The sequence below is a fragment of the Panthera onca genome, chromosome F1 (assembly GCF_046562875.1).
Source record: "Panthera onca isolate mPanOnc1 chromosome F1, mPanOnc1 haplotype 2, whole genome shotgun sequence".
Lineage (NCBI taxonomy): Eukaryota > Metazoa > Chordata > Mammalia > Carnivora > Felidae > Panthera > Panthera onca.
The window spans coordinates 13526632-13541345 of NC_138355.1; the positions used below are offsets into that span (position 1 = coordinate 13526632).

Consider the following 14714-nt stretch of genomic DNA (forward strand, 5'->3'; position numbering starts at 1 on the left):
GAAACTGGCTTTAACAATGAAGAAAAGAGCAAGACCAGAAGACCTAATGTAGATGCCATGGATGGAACTCACCAGACACACACACGCCGACACTTCCCCACTCGCACCTGAGAGGTCCCGAGAACGGACCAAACGATCCTGAACTTAGTGACAACGGTCTATGCCCTACCTCCTGGACAGTTACATACACCCGTACCTGAGGTTTTCAGCAAATAGCTCAGATTTCTTAGGGGTCTCTATTTTGGAGAAGGTGATCTCTTCTTCAGCTAGAAAATAAACAAACAAATGAGTCGTATGGGTCGCGAAATGTTCCGTGTGGCAGAAATGCCTGGCGTCCATCAAAGACTTGTTCCTCTCTCACTACATACTTGCTGACCTGCCAGGAACTACATTTCCCAGTCAGTCTCCGTTCCACCTTAGGTGAATCTGCATAGATTAATTTAAAATGGAATGATGGCAGAAGTAATATCGGGTGCCTCTGAGCTGAGACGGTTTGGTGTCGTCTCCACCCTTTCCTTCCACAGGAAAGCAAATAATCGTGAGACGCTAAGGGATAGCAAAAGGGCAAAACGGAAGCAACCTGGGTCCCTGGCTTTCAAATTACTGGCGTGCATGGAGGGAACCCACTCGGATGGAAATTTTAAAGACAGTGAGGCGACGTGAGCCTTCTGTGAGCTAAGGAGAAGGCCAGGGGTCTGAGGGTACAAAGGAGGGGAAAGACTGTTTGCTGTGTTTGGAAAACAAAAGTTGCCCTGTTATGCAGATAAGTTTCTCAGGTAAGGAGGAATCTCCGTCAATAGCTCTCTTCCTGTTAAAGCAGGCAGTTAGTTGAGGGGCTGGCGAAGAGCTTTTTCCCAACCTGCTGGGTTTGGATTGCTTTTAACTCAAAATAATGTTCATGTCAAAGTGGGCCATCTTGGGGTGAATTGCCCCTGGCCCCGACACTGTTAAGGCGCTGAAATGTTGGGGGTGATTATAGATGATAATCGTATCTTAACGAATTTATCCCTGCAGCAACTAAAACGATGAATTAACAATCTGTCTGTAGTGGAGAAGCGTAGACATTGAAATGTATACCCCGAAGGCAGACAACCTTGAATTTAAAAAGCTTCTGTCTGGGGCGCCTGGGTGGCTCAGTCGGTGAAGCGGCCGACTTCGGCTCAGGTCACGATCTCGCGGTCCGTGAGTTCGAGCCCCGCGTCGGGCTCTGGGCTGATGGCTCAGAGCCTGGAGCCTGCTTCCGATTCTGTGTCTCCCTCTCTCTCTGCCCCTCCCCCGTTCATGCTCTGTCTCTGTCTCAAAAATAAATAAAACGTTAAAAAAAAAAAATTTAAAAAGCTTCCGTCTATCCAGACTCCAGGAGAGTGGAGACTTCCGTAATGATCTTAAAACAGAAAACAAATGAGGATGATTGGATGTAGCCACGTCTCCCTGTAGGAGGAAGGAGGAACCCTAGTGAGGGGAAGGGACTTGTCTCAGATCATCTGTTAGGGACAAGACCAGCACCTAGGTCTCCTGGCTCCAAAGGAAATGCATCAGTCTACAGGACGTGGGGAACAAAGGCAGAAGAAAATGGCAGATAAAATTAAATTTCCCTGTCACCTGCAGCCCACCGACACATACCTGAGGCCGGCAGTTTCTGCGGGAACTCACTACTGTCTTAACGCTAAACCTTCGCTAGAGGGAAAAACATCCTCAGTCTGACAATAGCTAGGCCTCCGGTGTCCTGTGAGTTGCCTTTAGCATATGGAAATCTCATCGGAAACTTCCCCTGGACTTGACCCCTGCCCCCATCCCCATAGTATGTAACCAGCCTCTCCTCATGGTTCCGGGGCAGCTCTTTCTGCCCAGAGGTCCTGTCCCCGTGCTTTGAAATCACTTTTTCCGCACCAAAGAATGTCTTCAAGAATTCTTTCTTGGCCATTGGCTCTGGACCCCCACGAACTCCACTATTATCTTCTGATTTCTAACAATTCAGTTTAAGCCCCTAGTCATCACCTTCTTTTGAAAAGCCTTCTGTGCCCTTGTCGCCATAGATCTAGTGTCCCAACTCACGGGTGCCCTGTGCTGACCTCGGTCACAATCCTTTCCACACTGTGTAAGGAAGAATTTGCCCACCTCTCCTCCTACATTGCCAGTTAGTGTATTTCTAGCGACCGAGAGCTGAATAAATTGAATTAGGCCTCTTTCCTTGTGCTCCTCTAAAACTGTTCTCGTGGAGGTTACCGGTGGCTGCCGGTGGCCACCATGCGGCCAGAACCAAAGGTCACATATTTGTCTACATCTTATCACATCTCTCGGCAGCACTAAATACAGCTGACCGCTCGCTCCCTCTTTTCGCCAGCTTTTGGAACAACCATCCCCCTGGTTGCTTTCTTCATTGGCTGCCCACTTTGCTGGCTCCTACTCCTCTGGCAACATTCCCAACGTTGGTAAGCTTCGGTTTGGTCCTGGGCCCCTTTCTCTATACAAATTTTTCCTGGGTAATTTCGTCTGCCCACAACTATAAATTCCATGCATATGCCAATGACCTCCAATTTTTTAATCTCTAAACCCTGACATCTCCCCTTAACTACAGGCTCATATACCCAGATGCTCCCTTGGCAACTTTTGTCTGAATGCCTAATAGGCATTTAAAAACTAGTATGATCTGGGGTGCTCAGGTGGCTCAGTCGGTTAAGCGCCTGACTTCGGCTCAGGTCCTGATCTCAGGGTTTGTGGGCTCGAGCCCCGCATCGGGCTCTGTGCTGACAGCTCAGAGCCTGGAGCCTGCTTCGGATTCTGTGTCTCCCTCTCTCTCTGCTCCTCCCCCACTCGTGCTCTGTCTCTCTCTGTCTCAAAAATAAATTAACATTAAAAAAAATTTTTTTAATTAAAAAAATTTAGCACGATCCAAACAGAACTCTTGAATCTCTCTTCCATAAGCCTATATCCACCTATGTTTTCCTGATCTTATTAAGTCTCAGTGCCATATATCCGCTTTCTCAAGGCAAAAAACCTAGGCAGTGTTCTTGATTTTTTTCAGACTATTTATCAAGGCCTATAAGGACCTTTGATGGTTTTATTAATTAATCTGTTTATTGTCTATCATCAGACTTAATGAAAATTCAAATATATGAGAGTAGACACATGTCTCTCATTTTTATCTTATTTAAAAAAAATTGTTTTTTAGTGTTTGTTTATTTTTGAGGCAGAGAGAGACAGAGCACGAGTGGAGGAGGGGCAGAGAGAGAGGGAGACACAGAATCCAAAGCAGGCTCCAGGCTCTAAGCTGTCAGCACAGAGCCCGACTCGGGGCTCGAACTCACAAACCATGAGATCATGATCTGAGCTCAGGTCGGACACTTAACTGACTGAGCCACTCAGGCGCACCACACATCTGTCATTTGTAGCATGATACCCCTGGTACTTAGATCACTGCCTAGCACATAGTAGATACTCAATAAATATTTGCTGAATAAAATGCACATTTGTTGAAAAACATAAAAAAGAAAAATAAAATGCTATTCCTCCATCAACATCTACACACACACACACACACACACACACACACACACATATTTTTAAAGTTTATTTATTTTGAGAGAGAGTGCACGTGTGCACACATGGGGGACAGAGAGAGAGAGAGAGACAGAATTCTAAGCAGGTTCCGTGCTGCTAGCACAGAGCCCAACACAGGGCTTGATCTCACAAACTGTGAGATCATGACCGCTGAAATCAAGAGTCGGACGCTTAACAGACTGAACCACCCAGGCGCCCCAACATCTCTCTATTTTTTTATGTTTCAAATTGTAATAGTGATAGAAGGAGATGCAGAGACAAGCAATATTGGCTAGAAAAGGAAACAAAGTTGGGGAGGGGTGCCTGGTGGCTCAGTCGGTTGAGCATCTGACTTGCTGATTTTGGCTCAGGTGATTTCACAGTGAGTGAGTTCAAGCCCCAGGTTGGACTCTCCTGACAGTGTGGGGCCTACTTGGGATTCTCTCTTCTCTCTCTCTCTCTCTCTCTCTCTGCTCCTCCCCAACTCTATGCATGTGCGTGCTCTCTCTCTCCCTCTCAAAATAAATAAATAAAAATGAAAAAACTTGAAAAAGAAGAAATAAAGTTGGGGAATACAAGATATGGTTTTTGTCGTTATATCATCTACCCCTCAGGTGAATCATAGTATTTATTGTTCTCAATATTCTTCATATACGAAGGAAATGTTTTATGAAAAGTTCCCTACTTCAAAGAGAAGCTGTCAAAATCGAAAGGAAAAAACATAGGGGCGCCTGGGCGGCTCAGTCGGTTGAGCTTCCGACTTCGGCTCAGGTCGTGATCTCACGGTTCGTGAGTTCGAGCCCCGCGTCGGGCTCTGTGCTGACACCTCAGGGCCTGGAGCCTGCTTTGGATTCTGTGTCCCCCTCTCTCTGCTCTTCCCCTGCTCACATGCTGTCTCTCTCTCAAAAACAAATAAAGATTAAAAAAAAATTTTTTTTTAAAGGAAAAAATATACACAAAATGCTTGTAGGTTCTCAGAGGGAGAAAAGCCAAGATATCACTTGCTCATCTTGGGGTTTCAAAGAAAGACCTGGAAATAAGACCTCAGCTTCAAGGTGACAGATTGAACTCTTTTGTTTCTCTCCTGTACCTCCGGGTCTACGACAATTTTACCCCATTAAAATGAGAATAAAATACATTTTAAAAGCACAAACCCACAATGTATAAAATAGAAGGGATCAATTCCTGTCTTGGGGCCTTTGTGTTGTCTATCCTCTGCCTGGATGCTCTTCCTCACCAACCCTGAGACAAAATCTCTCATTTCCTTCATCTTTCTAGGAATCTCACCTCTCAATGAAGGCTTCCTAATGGCTCTACATTCCTAATCCCCCTGGCCCTAACTAATATTCTTTTCAGTTTTCTTCCTTGGGATGGGATTTACCCCTTGTGACATCCTATAGATTTGACTTCCTTATTAAATTTTTTTCTCCATCGTCTGCCTCTCCACAAGAGAATGCTCTTTTTTTTAAATTTATTATTTTTGTTATTTTTAAAAATTTTTGTTAATGTTTATTTGTTTTTGAGAGAGACAGAGACAGGATGCGAGTGAGTTGGGGCAGTGAGAGAGGGAGGCACAGAATCCGAAGCAGGCTCCAGGCTCCGAGCTGTCAGCACAGAGCCCGACGCGGGGCTCGAACTCACAAGCTGTGAGATCATGACCTGAGCCGGAGTCGGGCGCTCAACCGACTGAGCCACCCAGGCGCCCCTGGTGGATGGGATTTCAACACGTTTGGAAGACAAAGGAGCAAGAGGAGTGGTCATTGATGAAGTAGGTAGAGCGACCTGAAGGACGGAGCCCCTGAGAAAGATCTTTGGGGATCGAGACTCATGAAAATAACAGCGTTCAAGAAGGACTTGAGGACTGAGAGAAAATTGAAAAGAGAATCAGCTTCCTCCCTATCTAATCGACACCTAATGGCATGTCTTTGAACCTCTTCCAATTACAGCTGACCTTTGAACAACACAAGGGTTTTGGGACGCCGACCCCTCCCCACCCCCAGCAGTTGAAAATTCACACATAACTTTTGACTTGCCAAAACCTTAACAGTCTACTGTTGACCAGAAGCCTTACTGATAACCTAAAACTGATTACCATATTTCTGTTTTCTGTATTATATACTGTAGCCTTGCCATTAAGTACTAGAGAAAAGAAAATATTTTTTTTTAATTTTTTTTAATGTTTATTTATTTTTGAGAAAGAGACAGAGTGTGAGTGGGGCAGGAGCAGAGTGAGAGGGAGACACAGAATGCGAAGCAGGCTCCAGGCTCTGAGCTGTCAGCACAGAGCCCGATGCGGGACTCGAACTCACAAACCGTGAGATCATGACCTGAGCTGAAGTCGGACGCTTTCCGACTGAGCCACCCAGGTGCTCAAGAAAATATTATTTAAAAAATCATAAGAGAAAATACATTTGTAGTACTGGACTGTATTTATTGGAAAAAAATCTGAAGTGAATCTGCGCGGTTCAAACCCATGTTGTTCAAGGGTTAACTGTATGTCCTTCACCGGGTATTATCTACAGGCATAAGGTTCAAGGGTAATGAACAGAGGACCCAATCACGACAGACAGGATATTATCAAGAAGACGTTGCAAAAAAAAAAAAAATTATCCTAGAAACTCGAGGAAAAATAAACTTTCATTAAGAACCGTATTCACAGGGGCGCCTGGGTGGCTCAGTCGGTTGAGCGTCCGACTTCGGCGCAGGTCATGATCTCACAGTTCGTGGGTTCGAGCCCCGCGTCGGGCTCTGTGCCTGGAGCCTGCTTTGGATTCTGTGTCTCCTTCTCTCTCTGCCCCTCCCCTGCTCATGCTTGGTCTCACTCTGTTTCTCAAAACTAAATGAAGGTAAAAAAATTTTTAAAAATTTTAAAAAAAGAGAACTGTATTCACAGTATATTACTTGGTTCTGTAATGAATAGCATTTATGCTGTCTTCGTAAGGATTTATCTAATGACAACAATGTATGGGGATAATGATAATGGGGGAGAGGTCCTGAGGCGGAATGGGACAGCGGTAAGTCCTCACCCTGGCCTGCTGTATCTGTTGGCCACAGTAGGAAGAAAACAGATAACGTCAGAATTTGAGTTTCAAAAAAGCTGTATAAACACGCCATTTCGTATATGGAGGCAATGACTGAAGAGAACAGTGAAGTCAAGGTGTTTGTCCCTGAGAAGCACTCCTGAAAGCATGTGGGACACTGGGTCTTGGGATCATTGTTTCGGTCGTAAAACTTCTCGGAAGTTTTTTTCTGGTCACAGAATCGCCGGGGTAAAACTGCTGAGTTACGTTAGAGAACCCCCAAAATGAATGAAGTTGCTTTCTCCGACGACGCTAGCAGCCTGCTTAAGACCAACCGCTCAGATTGACCCATTGCCTGCTGCCAGCTGGTTCCTCGAGTCCTTCTTAAAGGTTATTATGGGGCGCCTGGGTGGCTCGGTCAGTTAGACGTCCGACTTCAGCTCAGGTCGTGATCTCAATACTTGTTGAGTTCGAGCCCCGCGTCGTCGGGCTCCGTGCTGACAGCTCAGAGCCGGGACCCTGCTTCGGATTCTATGTCTCCCTCTCTCTCTGCCCCTCCCCTACGCGCACTCTGTCTCTCTCTCCCTCAAAAATAATAAATAAACATTAAAAATAAATAAATAAAGATTTATTTTGTAGCTACTATGTGCTGGGCACTTTCCATACATTTCTTCCCAGTGTGTAATATCCACGAAAGATAGGAATCCTGTACTTTTAAGCCTCCGGTTTCCTCACCGGGTTTAGCCACAGTCACCAAGGCTTTAGCTAAGACATGTAGCCCACCAGTTCTCCCTGGGTCACCCACGAGGGGGGCTGGAATTGGGGTTGCGACCCTTGGCCTCACATCCATCATGCCTATGGTACCAGAGTCCTCGGTCCCTCTTGCCCCTTGAAACCTGTGTTTCCCCAGATCGCGTGGCTGACTTGTGCTATCGGATGGTAACTTTCTCACTTTTGCTTCACAGATGGCCTTGAACCCCTGCCCTGAGCGGGAGCCCCCTTTTCTGGCATCCTGACCCGCTTAGCCCTGCATAATTCTACCCCACTCGCATTCTTTCTCCGCTGGAACCTTGTTTCAGACCTGACGGACAAAGCAACGGCATTCTTGCCTGCTGAGAAACACTCCTCCCTCTTGCTCCTGTTTCTGCTTCAACGTGTGAGACCCGGCCCCCCCGACCCCCCCACCGAAACTTCTATTCCATCCCTTGGTGTGAATTAAGCTGGGTCAGCTTTATCCCTCTGGATATTTTCCTTTGAGCTCTCGTTGCGCCCCGTTTCACCAGCGTCCTGATCCCCAAACCCCCTCTGACAGTCTCACAGCAAGACGGTTCCTGCTGGACTCGGCCGCCCCCGCGCCCCCCTCTCCCTCCCCAGGGGCAGTTAGAACTAACGGGGAATAAAGTAAGTCTTACTTGTAAATCCGCGGGACTTGGCCATCTTCTTAATAGTATCCAGGTCCAAAGTGTTGAGCCGAATGTCCACCGTGAAGTGGTGACAGGGGATGAAGTCGCCGCTTCGGCAGTGGTCACACCTGTGGGCATTTTCCTCTAAAAAGCGGGCGCACTTCAAGTGCATGGCTTTCTTCTGGTCCTTCAGCCACAGCTCATAGGCCGTCTTCTGCATCATAGGCCTGCAGAATCGGATGATGTGGCACTCGATCACCTCGCTTTCCAGCTCGCGGAGCTCTTCCTCCTCACCGTGGGCTGGGACGAACAGAAAGGCGGCGGATCAGCTCCCCCAGCCCCCCTACCTCGCACGTCAGCCCTCTGGCCGGGCAAAGAGGAGATGTGGGTTGCCTCCCGGATCTACTCACCCAGCCCTTCACTGGGCTGCAGAGACAGGGAGCGATAGTTGACCTCAAACGAGGCCGCGTTCTGTCTTAGAGCCATTCGGAGCTCCTTGCCGTTCCGGAAGCAATCGAAGATGTTGGATTCCACCAGAGTGGCCAGGGCCTTGATCATCATCTTCATGTTCCAACAAGGGAGAACCTCGAACAACAGCTCCGTGGTGAAGGTCAGGCCGATAATGGCCGCGCATCTCACCAACATCTGGTGGGAGAGACTCATGCTATCCAGCTGAACCAGAGAGATTTCTGCGGGTGAAAAGCCACACAGTAGGGAACCAGTCACTCGTCCGGAGCAAATACGGCCCACGGGCGGACAGCCGTCCTGCTCTACCGTGCTCGCTTCACGCAACCCCGGCCACGCGAAACCAAACGAGGGATCTGCCTGGTGTCTACACCACAGACAGCATGCGCTGGGGGGTACGAGAGAGGCAGGTGCCGGCGTCTGAAACACGCCCGGCATGACGGCCCGATCGGCATAAGACTGATGTCGCGGTGTTCAGATCTGGCGCAAAAGCGTGATGGGGTTTGTGAGGAGAGGGGAGGTCACGGCGGGCCACGGTGGTGGGAGGTGAGAGCCTGTCATCCACGAGCCGGGTTGGCTTCTCCAGCGGGCCCTTGTCTGTCCTCGTCACTGACTCACCCTCCTCCCAGCAGCAAGCCTCCTCTCCACCTGCCCAGAGACTCCTTCTTTCGTGTGACAGCCTATGACTACCACCTCTATGCTCACGACCAAGTGCCAGGGAGCTCTGAGCTCGAATCCCGGCTTCTCATCTAAGCCCAGGTGTCACGGTCACATGGCTTCCAGAACATTTCTACCAGGATGTCTTGCTATTACATCACCTGCAGTGGGACAAAATCTGCATTTCTCAACTTGCCCACAGAACACTGTAGAAGGCAAGCCAGTCCACCTTCCTACTTTGATAGACCTAGCGGAAGAAACAAATGATGCTTTGGGAAGACTGAGGACCTTGAGGTGTCCCTAGGTCACCCTTCAAAACCTTTTCAGTTATTTATAGATGGCATGGGTTGGAGCCCAAGTTACACCAGAACGTTGCTTGAAAGCCATTTTTCTTTAAAAGAGTAATAACAGAGCTTGGATATAAATTCCACACTCTCCATGTCTTTTAAAAGTAAATGGCAGCAAAAGCTACGGGATTAGATTTTCTCTCTCGTTACGTGGCATTGGTTTAATGAAAAATGCATTACGCTTCATGCTTTCATGCAGTTGAACACAACTTTGTTCAAGTCAGCTTCCAGAAATTGCACAGGGGAGCAGGTAACTCTCCAAATTAGAAGCAGGGAGGCGAAGCCCACCGTGGAGACTTCGACTGCCCGGGGCAGCACAAAACAGACAAACGTCATCAGTCTATGATGACCTTCCTTTCTCCCTTTTACGCAGTTGTCCTCGAGAACGAAAAAGGGGAGTCTAGGTCCTGGAAAACGAACACGCAAATTGTCTTTACCTTTTAATGATGCTGGAGGTGACAAGTTTTTCAATATGACACCACTAGCGAGGTTACAGACTTCCTCATTTCCCTCCTCGTTACCGAGAGTAAAAATATTTAGTTCCTCTGTTGGCCTACTAAAATTCTCTACAGGGGGAGAACAAGGGAGAAAAGTTGAGAGTCATTTTTCTGTTATCTTGATTTTCCAAGAAACGTCAAGAGGGATCTTATGAGAGACAGTGCACGCAGAGACGTTTGTTGGCTCGCCAAATATTTTGGAATACTGTTTAAGCGAACTCATACGTGAAAATCGAAATGTATTCAAAAATGTTCTGCTGCCCCCAAAGGATTGGCAGTAACTATCGGAAGTCTTCTGTGGTACATGCGATTTACAAAAAATCTGACTCACAGATTATCAGGACGTATCTCATGGTGACATATATTTGCACGCGCGTTCAAATATCCACACTCAGATGCAAACCCATTCTGTGGGAGACGACTTGACTCACCGCATGTTCATCAGAGAGAGATTGTTTAAAATGGTGAGGTTGGGGGCGCCTGGGTGGTGGTGACTCAGTCGTTCAAGTGCCTGACTCTCAGTCCAGGTCATGATCTCATGGTTCAATGAGTTTGAGTCCCACGTCGGGTTCTGTGCTGATGGTGCGGAGCCTGCTTGGGATTCTCTCTCTCTCTCCCTCTGTCTCTCTGCCCCTCCCCTGCCCTCTCTCTTGCTTCGTCTCTCAAAATAATAAATAAACTTAAAAATTTTTAAATGGTGAGGCTGGATCATAAACTTGCTTAGTAATTTTGTCTCCTGCTACTCTAAAATGCATTACTGACTTACCCTTCAGTCATTCATATAACACCTTCATCGTAAGGCACGGCGATATGTGATGTGGAAATATGGAGGTGAACATAGCTAAGTTTCCAGTCTCCTGGAGAGATATGTATGCAAGGAGCTAACTTTCCAGGCAGTAAACAGGTGTCAGGTGAGTGGGCTCAAAGACCGTCGAGAGTTCATTATCAATACGGTACAGACCCTTTGTGCACCATAGCCTGTGAAGGCTGTAAATGTGAATAATGCACGCTTCCAACCTCCAGGAGCTCAAAGTCTACAGAAACAGAGAGGTAAGTAACTAATCGTCGTGCCAGGACAAGGGACCTAAAAGCTAAAAAAGCAAGGAGTACTATGTCGTGAGAAGGGAGAAGAAAAAATGATTCAGTCTTGGATTCAGAAAGGCTTCATGGAGGAGAAAGTATTTTGATTGAATCTTGAAGGATGAAGGGGTTTTCCATTGGAAGACGGGCGATCAATGTGAAGGCACAGAAGCCACAGGGCACTCGGCAAGTCAGGGGAGTGTAAGGAAACCAGGACAGCTGAACCGTAGCGTGTGGGATGCTGGAGTGCTACCGGGGGACATGTATTTGGGGAGACGATTTGGGAGCAGAGTGTGGAGGGCGCTGAACGGCACACTCTGAAGTTGGGACTTTATTCCGAAATAAAGGGGACCTAGCACAGGTTTCCGAACAGGGGAGGGTAGTGATCCGCCAGCTACTTTTAGGAAAGTAACCCTGGAAGTTGGTATGGGAGAAACAAGAGAACAGGAGAAGGAAGACGGGGTAAGAAACGGTAACAACGGGCGATCAAGAAGTGATGGTGGGTAGGACTAGGTAGTGATACTGTGCGGCACACCAACAAGACGGAGGAAACGGGTCTAAGCAAGGCAGTGATGGCGCTGAGACATGAATGTTGCCAGTAGTCAAGTGGGGAAATACAGGAGGAGGTGCAGTATGGGAGGGAGGGCGATGCATTTAGGTTTAAGGAGGTTGAGTTCGAGGGGGTCTGGAAGATGATCCAATGGGCAATTGGGAATACGCCGTCTGGAATTAAGAGCGAGGCTGTGGTTGAAGCACACACACACACACACACACACGCACACACACACGGAAGCTAGGGAGTAGATGAGTAACTGACCAACACCTGGGGAGAGAGAGACACAAGCTAGCAAGGAAGACGGCTAAGGAACGTGAAGAATGCTGTCGTTGCAGGAGTAGACCCAGGGACAGGAGACGAGCTGAGGGCTGGTTGGGGGGGACAGGAAGAGTTCAGAAGCAGGGAGGGGAGGTGCGAGTGTGTTTGAGTACATTAGGAGCAGAAGAGTGGGGTTCAAGGGCACAACTCGGTCCGTGCTCTTTTACGCATGTTCATTTCCCTTTCTAAGACCTAGCAACTGTGAGACCCGTTCTTTCAATCACACAACCCATACCAACTGAGCGCCGCCAGGGTACTGGGCATTGTTCTAGGGTTGAAGATTCAAAGGTGTGCCAGATTTCCTGCCTCCCAACGCTTAAATTCCAACAATGGCAGGGAGACAACGAACAGTAGATAAATAAATTAATGGGATAATGCCATCATGTGATTTAGCTGTCTGATGAAATAAACCCAGTAACAGAGGGTGCAGGTCAGGGACGCTTTCTTTTTTTTTTTAATGTTTATTTATTTTTGAGACAGAGAGAGACAGAGCATAAACAGGGGAGGGGCAGAGGGAGAGGGAGACACAGAATCTGAAACAGGCTCCAGGCTCTGAGCCGTCAGCACAGACCCGACGCGGGGCTCGAACTCACGGACAGTGAGATCATGACCTGAGCCGAAGTCGGACGCTCAACCGACTGAGCCACCCAGGCGCCCCCAGGGAGGCTTTCTTTAGATGGGTCAGAGCAGAGAGAGTTGCCCCAAGCAGGCCACACCTGGGCCGAGGGAGAGAGAGGGGGGGCCAGCTGTGCCAAGCGTCGGAGGAGAGGGGACAGCGGTCTGCGGCAGAAATGTGGCCAGGGTGGCGGCAGCACGTTGCAGAGCGCTGGTGAGTCCAGACAGGTGTGGAGGTCAGAGCCCGTGGGCTCTCTGGTCCCAGCCGGGAGGCTGGATTTCACCGCGAGCTCCACGGGAAACCCCCAAAAGTGGCGTGCGTGTCTTTGGAAAAGCTTTTTGTTTGGAAAGTTTCTCCAAAAGTTGTAAGAACACGACCGTGTACTCCTTGCTCAAAGTCACCCACCGGGAATATTTTGCTTCATGTGCCATATCCTTTTTCTTCTCTGCACGTACATGTTTTTTTCTGAAGCATTTACACGCAAGTGGCATCATTCAGGCCCCTTTGCCCCAAGTACCTTACTCTGGATTTCCTGAGAATAATGGGGCCCTCTTAGATAACTAGAATACACTTAGAGGCTTCAGAATATTTCATGTTGAAATAGTAATTTGCTGTCCACAGGCCAATGTTGTCAACTGGCTCAACAGTTGGGTCCCTTGAGCACTTTTCTTCTTCCGATATAGGATCCAGTCTAAGATCACGTATTATATTTAGTTGTTGTTTTTTAAGTTACGCGAAATTCATATCCAGACAACCGTCTTAGTGTTTTCAATTCGTTGGCATTTGGCACATTCACACTGGTGTGTAAATAAAACCTCTCTCTAGTCTCAAAAATTTTTAATCACCCAGAAAATACTGAACGATCTTTTTAAAAAAAAATTTTTTTTAATGTTTATTTATTTTTGAGATAGAGAGAGACAGAGCATGAACGGGGGAGGGGCAGAGAGAGAGGGAGACACAGAATCCGAAACAGGCTCCAGGCTCTGAGCTGTCAGCCCAGAGCCCGACGCGGGGCTCGAACTCACGGACTGCGAGACCATGACCTGAGCCGAAGTCGGATGCTTAACTGACCGAGCCACCCAGGCGCCCCGAGGGGTACGGTTTCTAATCTTAACTCAAACTGTTAACGGGGTGATACCAGTAGGCTGTGATGACATATGCTATATGATGTAACAGCTAGAACAATCATTAAAAATCTATACAAAGAGATAGCCTCAAAAATACTGTAGATAAATCAGAATTCTAAAGAATGCTCAAATAGCAAAGGGAGGCAGGAAAACGAGAACCGTAACATGGGGAGAGAAAAGGAAACTTTTCTTAATATGGCAGACTTAAGCCCTAACATATCAATTACTGCATTAAATCTAAATGGTCTAAATCTACTAACTGAAAGATAAATCACCTGAGTATATTTAACTACACGCTATATACAAGGAATTCACTTCAAATATACTATGATATAGGCAAGCTGAAAGGAAAAGAATAGAAAAGATATATCATGCAAATATTGATCAAAAGAAAACAGGAGTATCTGGTATAGTAATATCAGGCAAAGCAGACTTTGGAGCAAAGAAAGTTAACAGAGAGAGAGGGATATCATATCATGATAAATGGGTCAATTCACCAAGACAAATAGCAATCCTTTTTTTTTTTTTTTAAGGTTTTTTTTTTTTAACGTTTATTTATTTTTGAGACAGGGAGAGACAGAGCATGAACGGGGGGGGGGGGGGGGGGTCAGAGAGAGAGGGAGACACAGAATCCGAAACAGGCTCCAGGCTCTGAGTTGTCAGCACAGAGCCCGACGCGGGGCTCGAACTCACGGACCACGAGATCAGGACCTGAGCCGAAGTCGGCCGCTTAACCCACTGAGCCACCCAGGCGCCCCTAGCAATCCTAAGCGTTTATTCACCGAACAAAAAATACGTGAAGCAAAAACTGATAGAATTAAAAATAGACAAGTCTACAATTATAGTTGGAGACGTCAACATTTCTCCCTCAGCAATTGATAGGACAGCTAGGCAGAAAATGGCCCAGGATATAGAAGAATTCAACAACCACAGGGGCCCTTGGGTGGCTCAGTGGGTTTAGCGTCCGACATGTGAATTTTTCTCATCACTGCCGACTCCCCACACAGACCTTTCCTTATCATTCACAGAAGCTTTAATCCTCCACTTTCTGGAATGCATCCTTTTCCCATTCTCCCCCTCCCGATGTT

General features: G+C 47.4%; 1 protein-coding gene across 5 annotated transcripts in view; it reads right to left on the reverse strand.

Annotated features, from left to right (window-relative positions):
* ADCY10 (adenylate cyclase 10) overlaps nt 1-14714 on the reverse strand; it is a 74976-nt gene that overhangs the window by 20277 nt on the left and 39985 nt on the right. For all 5 annotated transcript variants that reach the window (XM_060643421.3, XM_060643422.3, XM_060643419.3 and 2 more), the window contains 4 exons: nt 9870-9998; nt 8374-8652; nt 7973-8263; nt 197-266 (listed from right to left, as the gene is read on the reverse strand). In XM_060643421.3, the coding sequence (XP_060499404.3) occupies nt 197-266; nt 7973-8263; nt 8374-8652; nt 9870-9998 (769 nt within the window). The remainder of the gene's footprint in view (nt 1-196; nt 267-7972; nt 8264-8373; nt 8653-9869; nt 9999-14714) is intronic.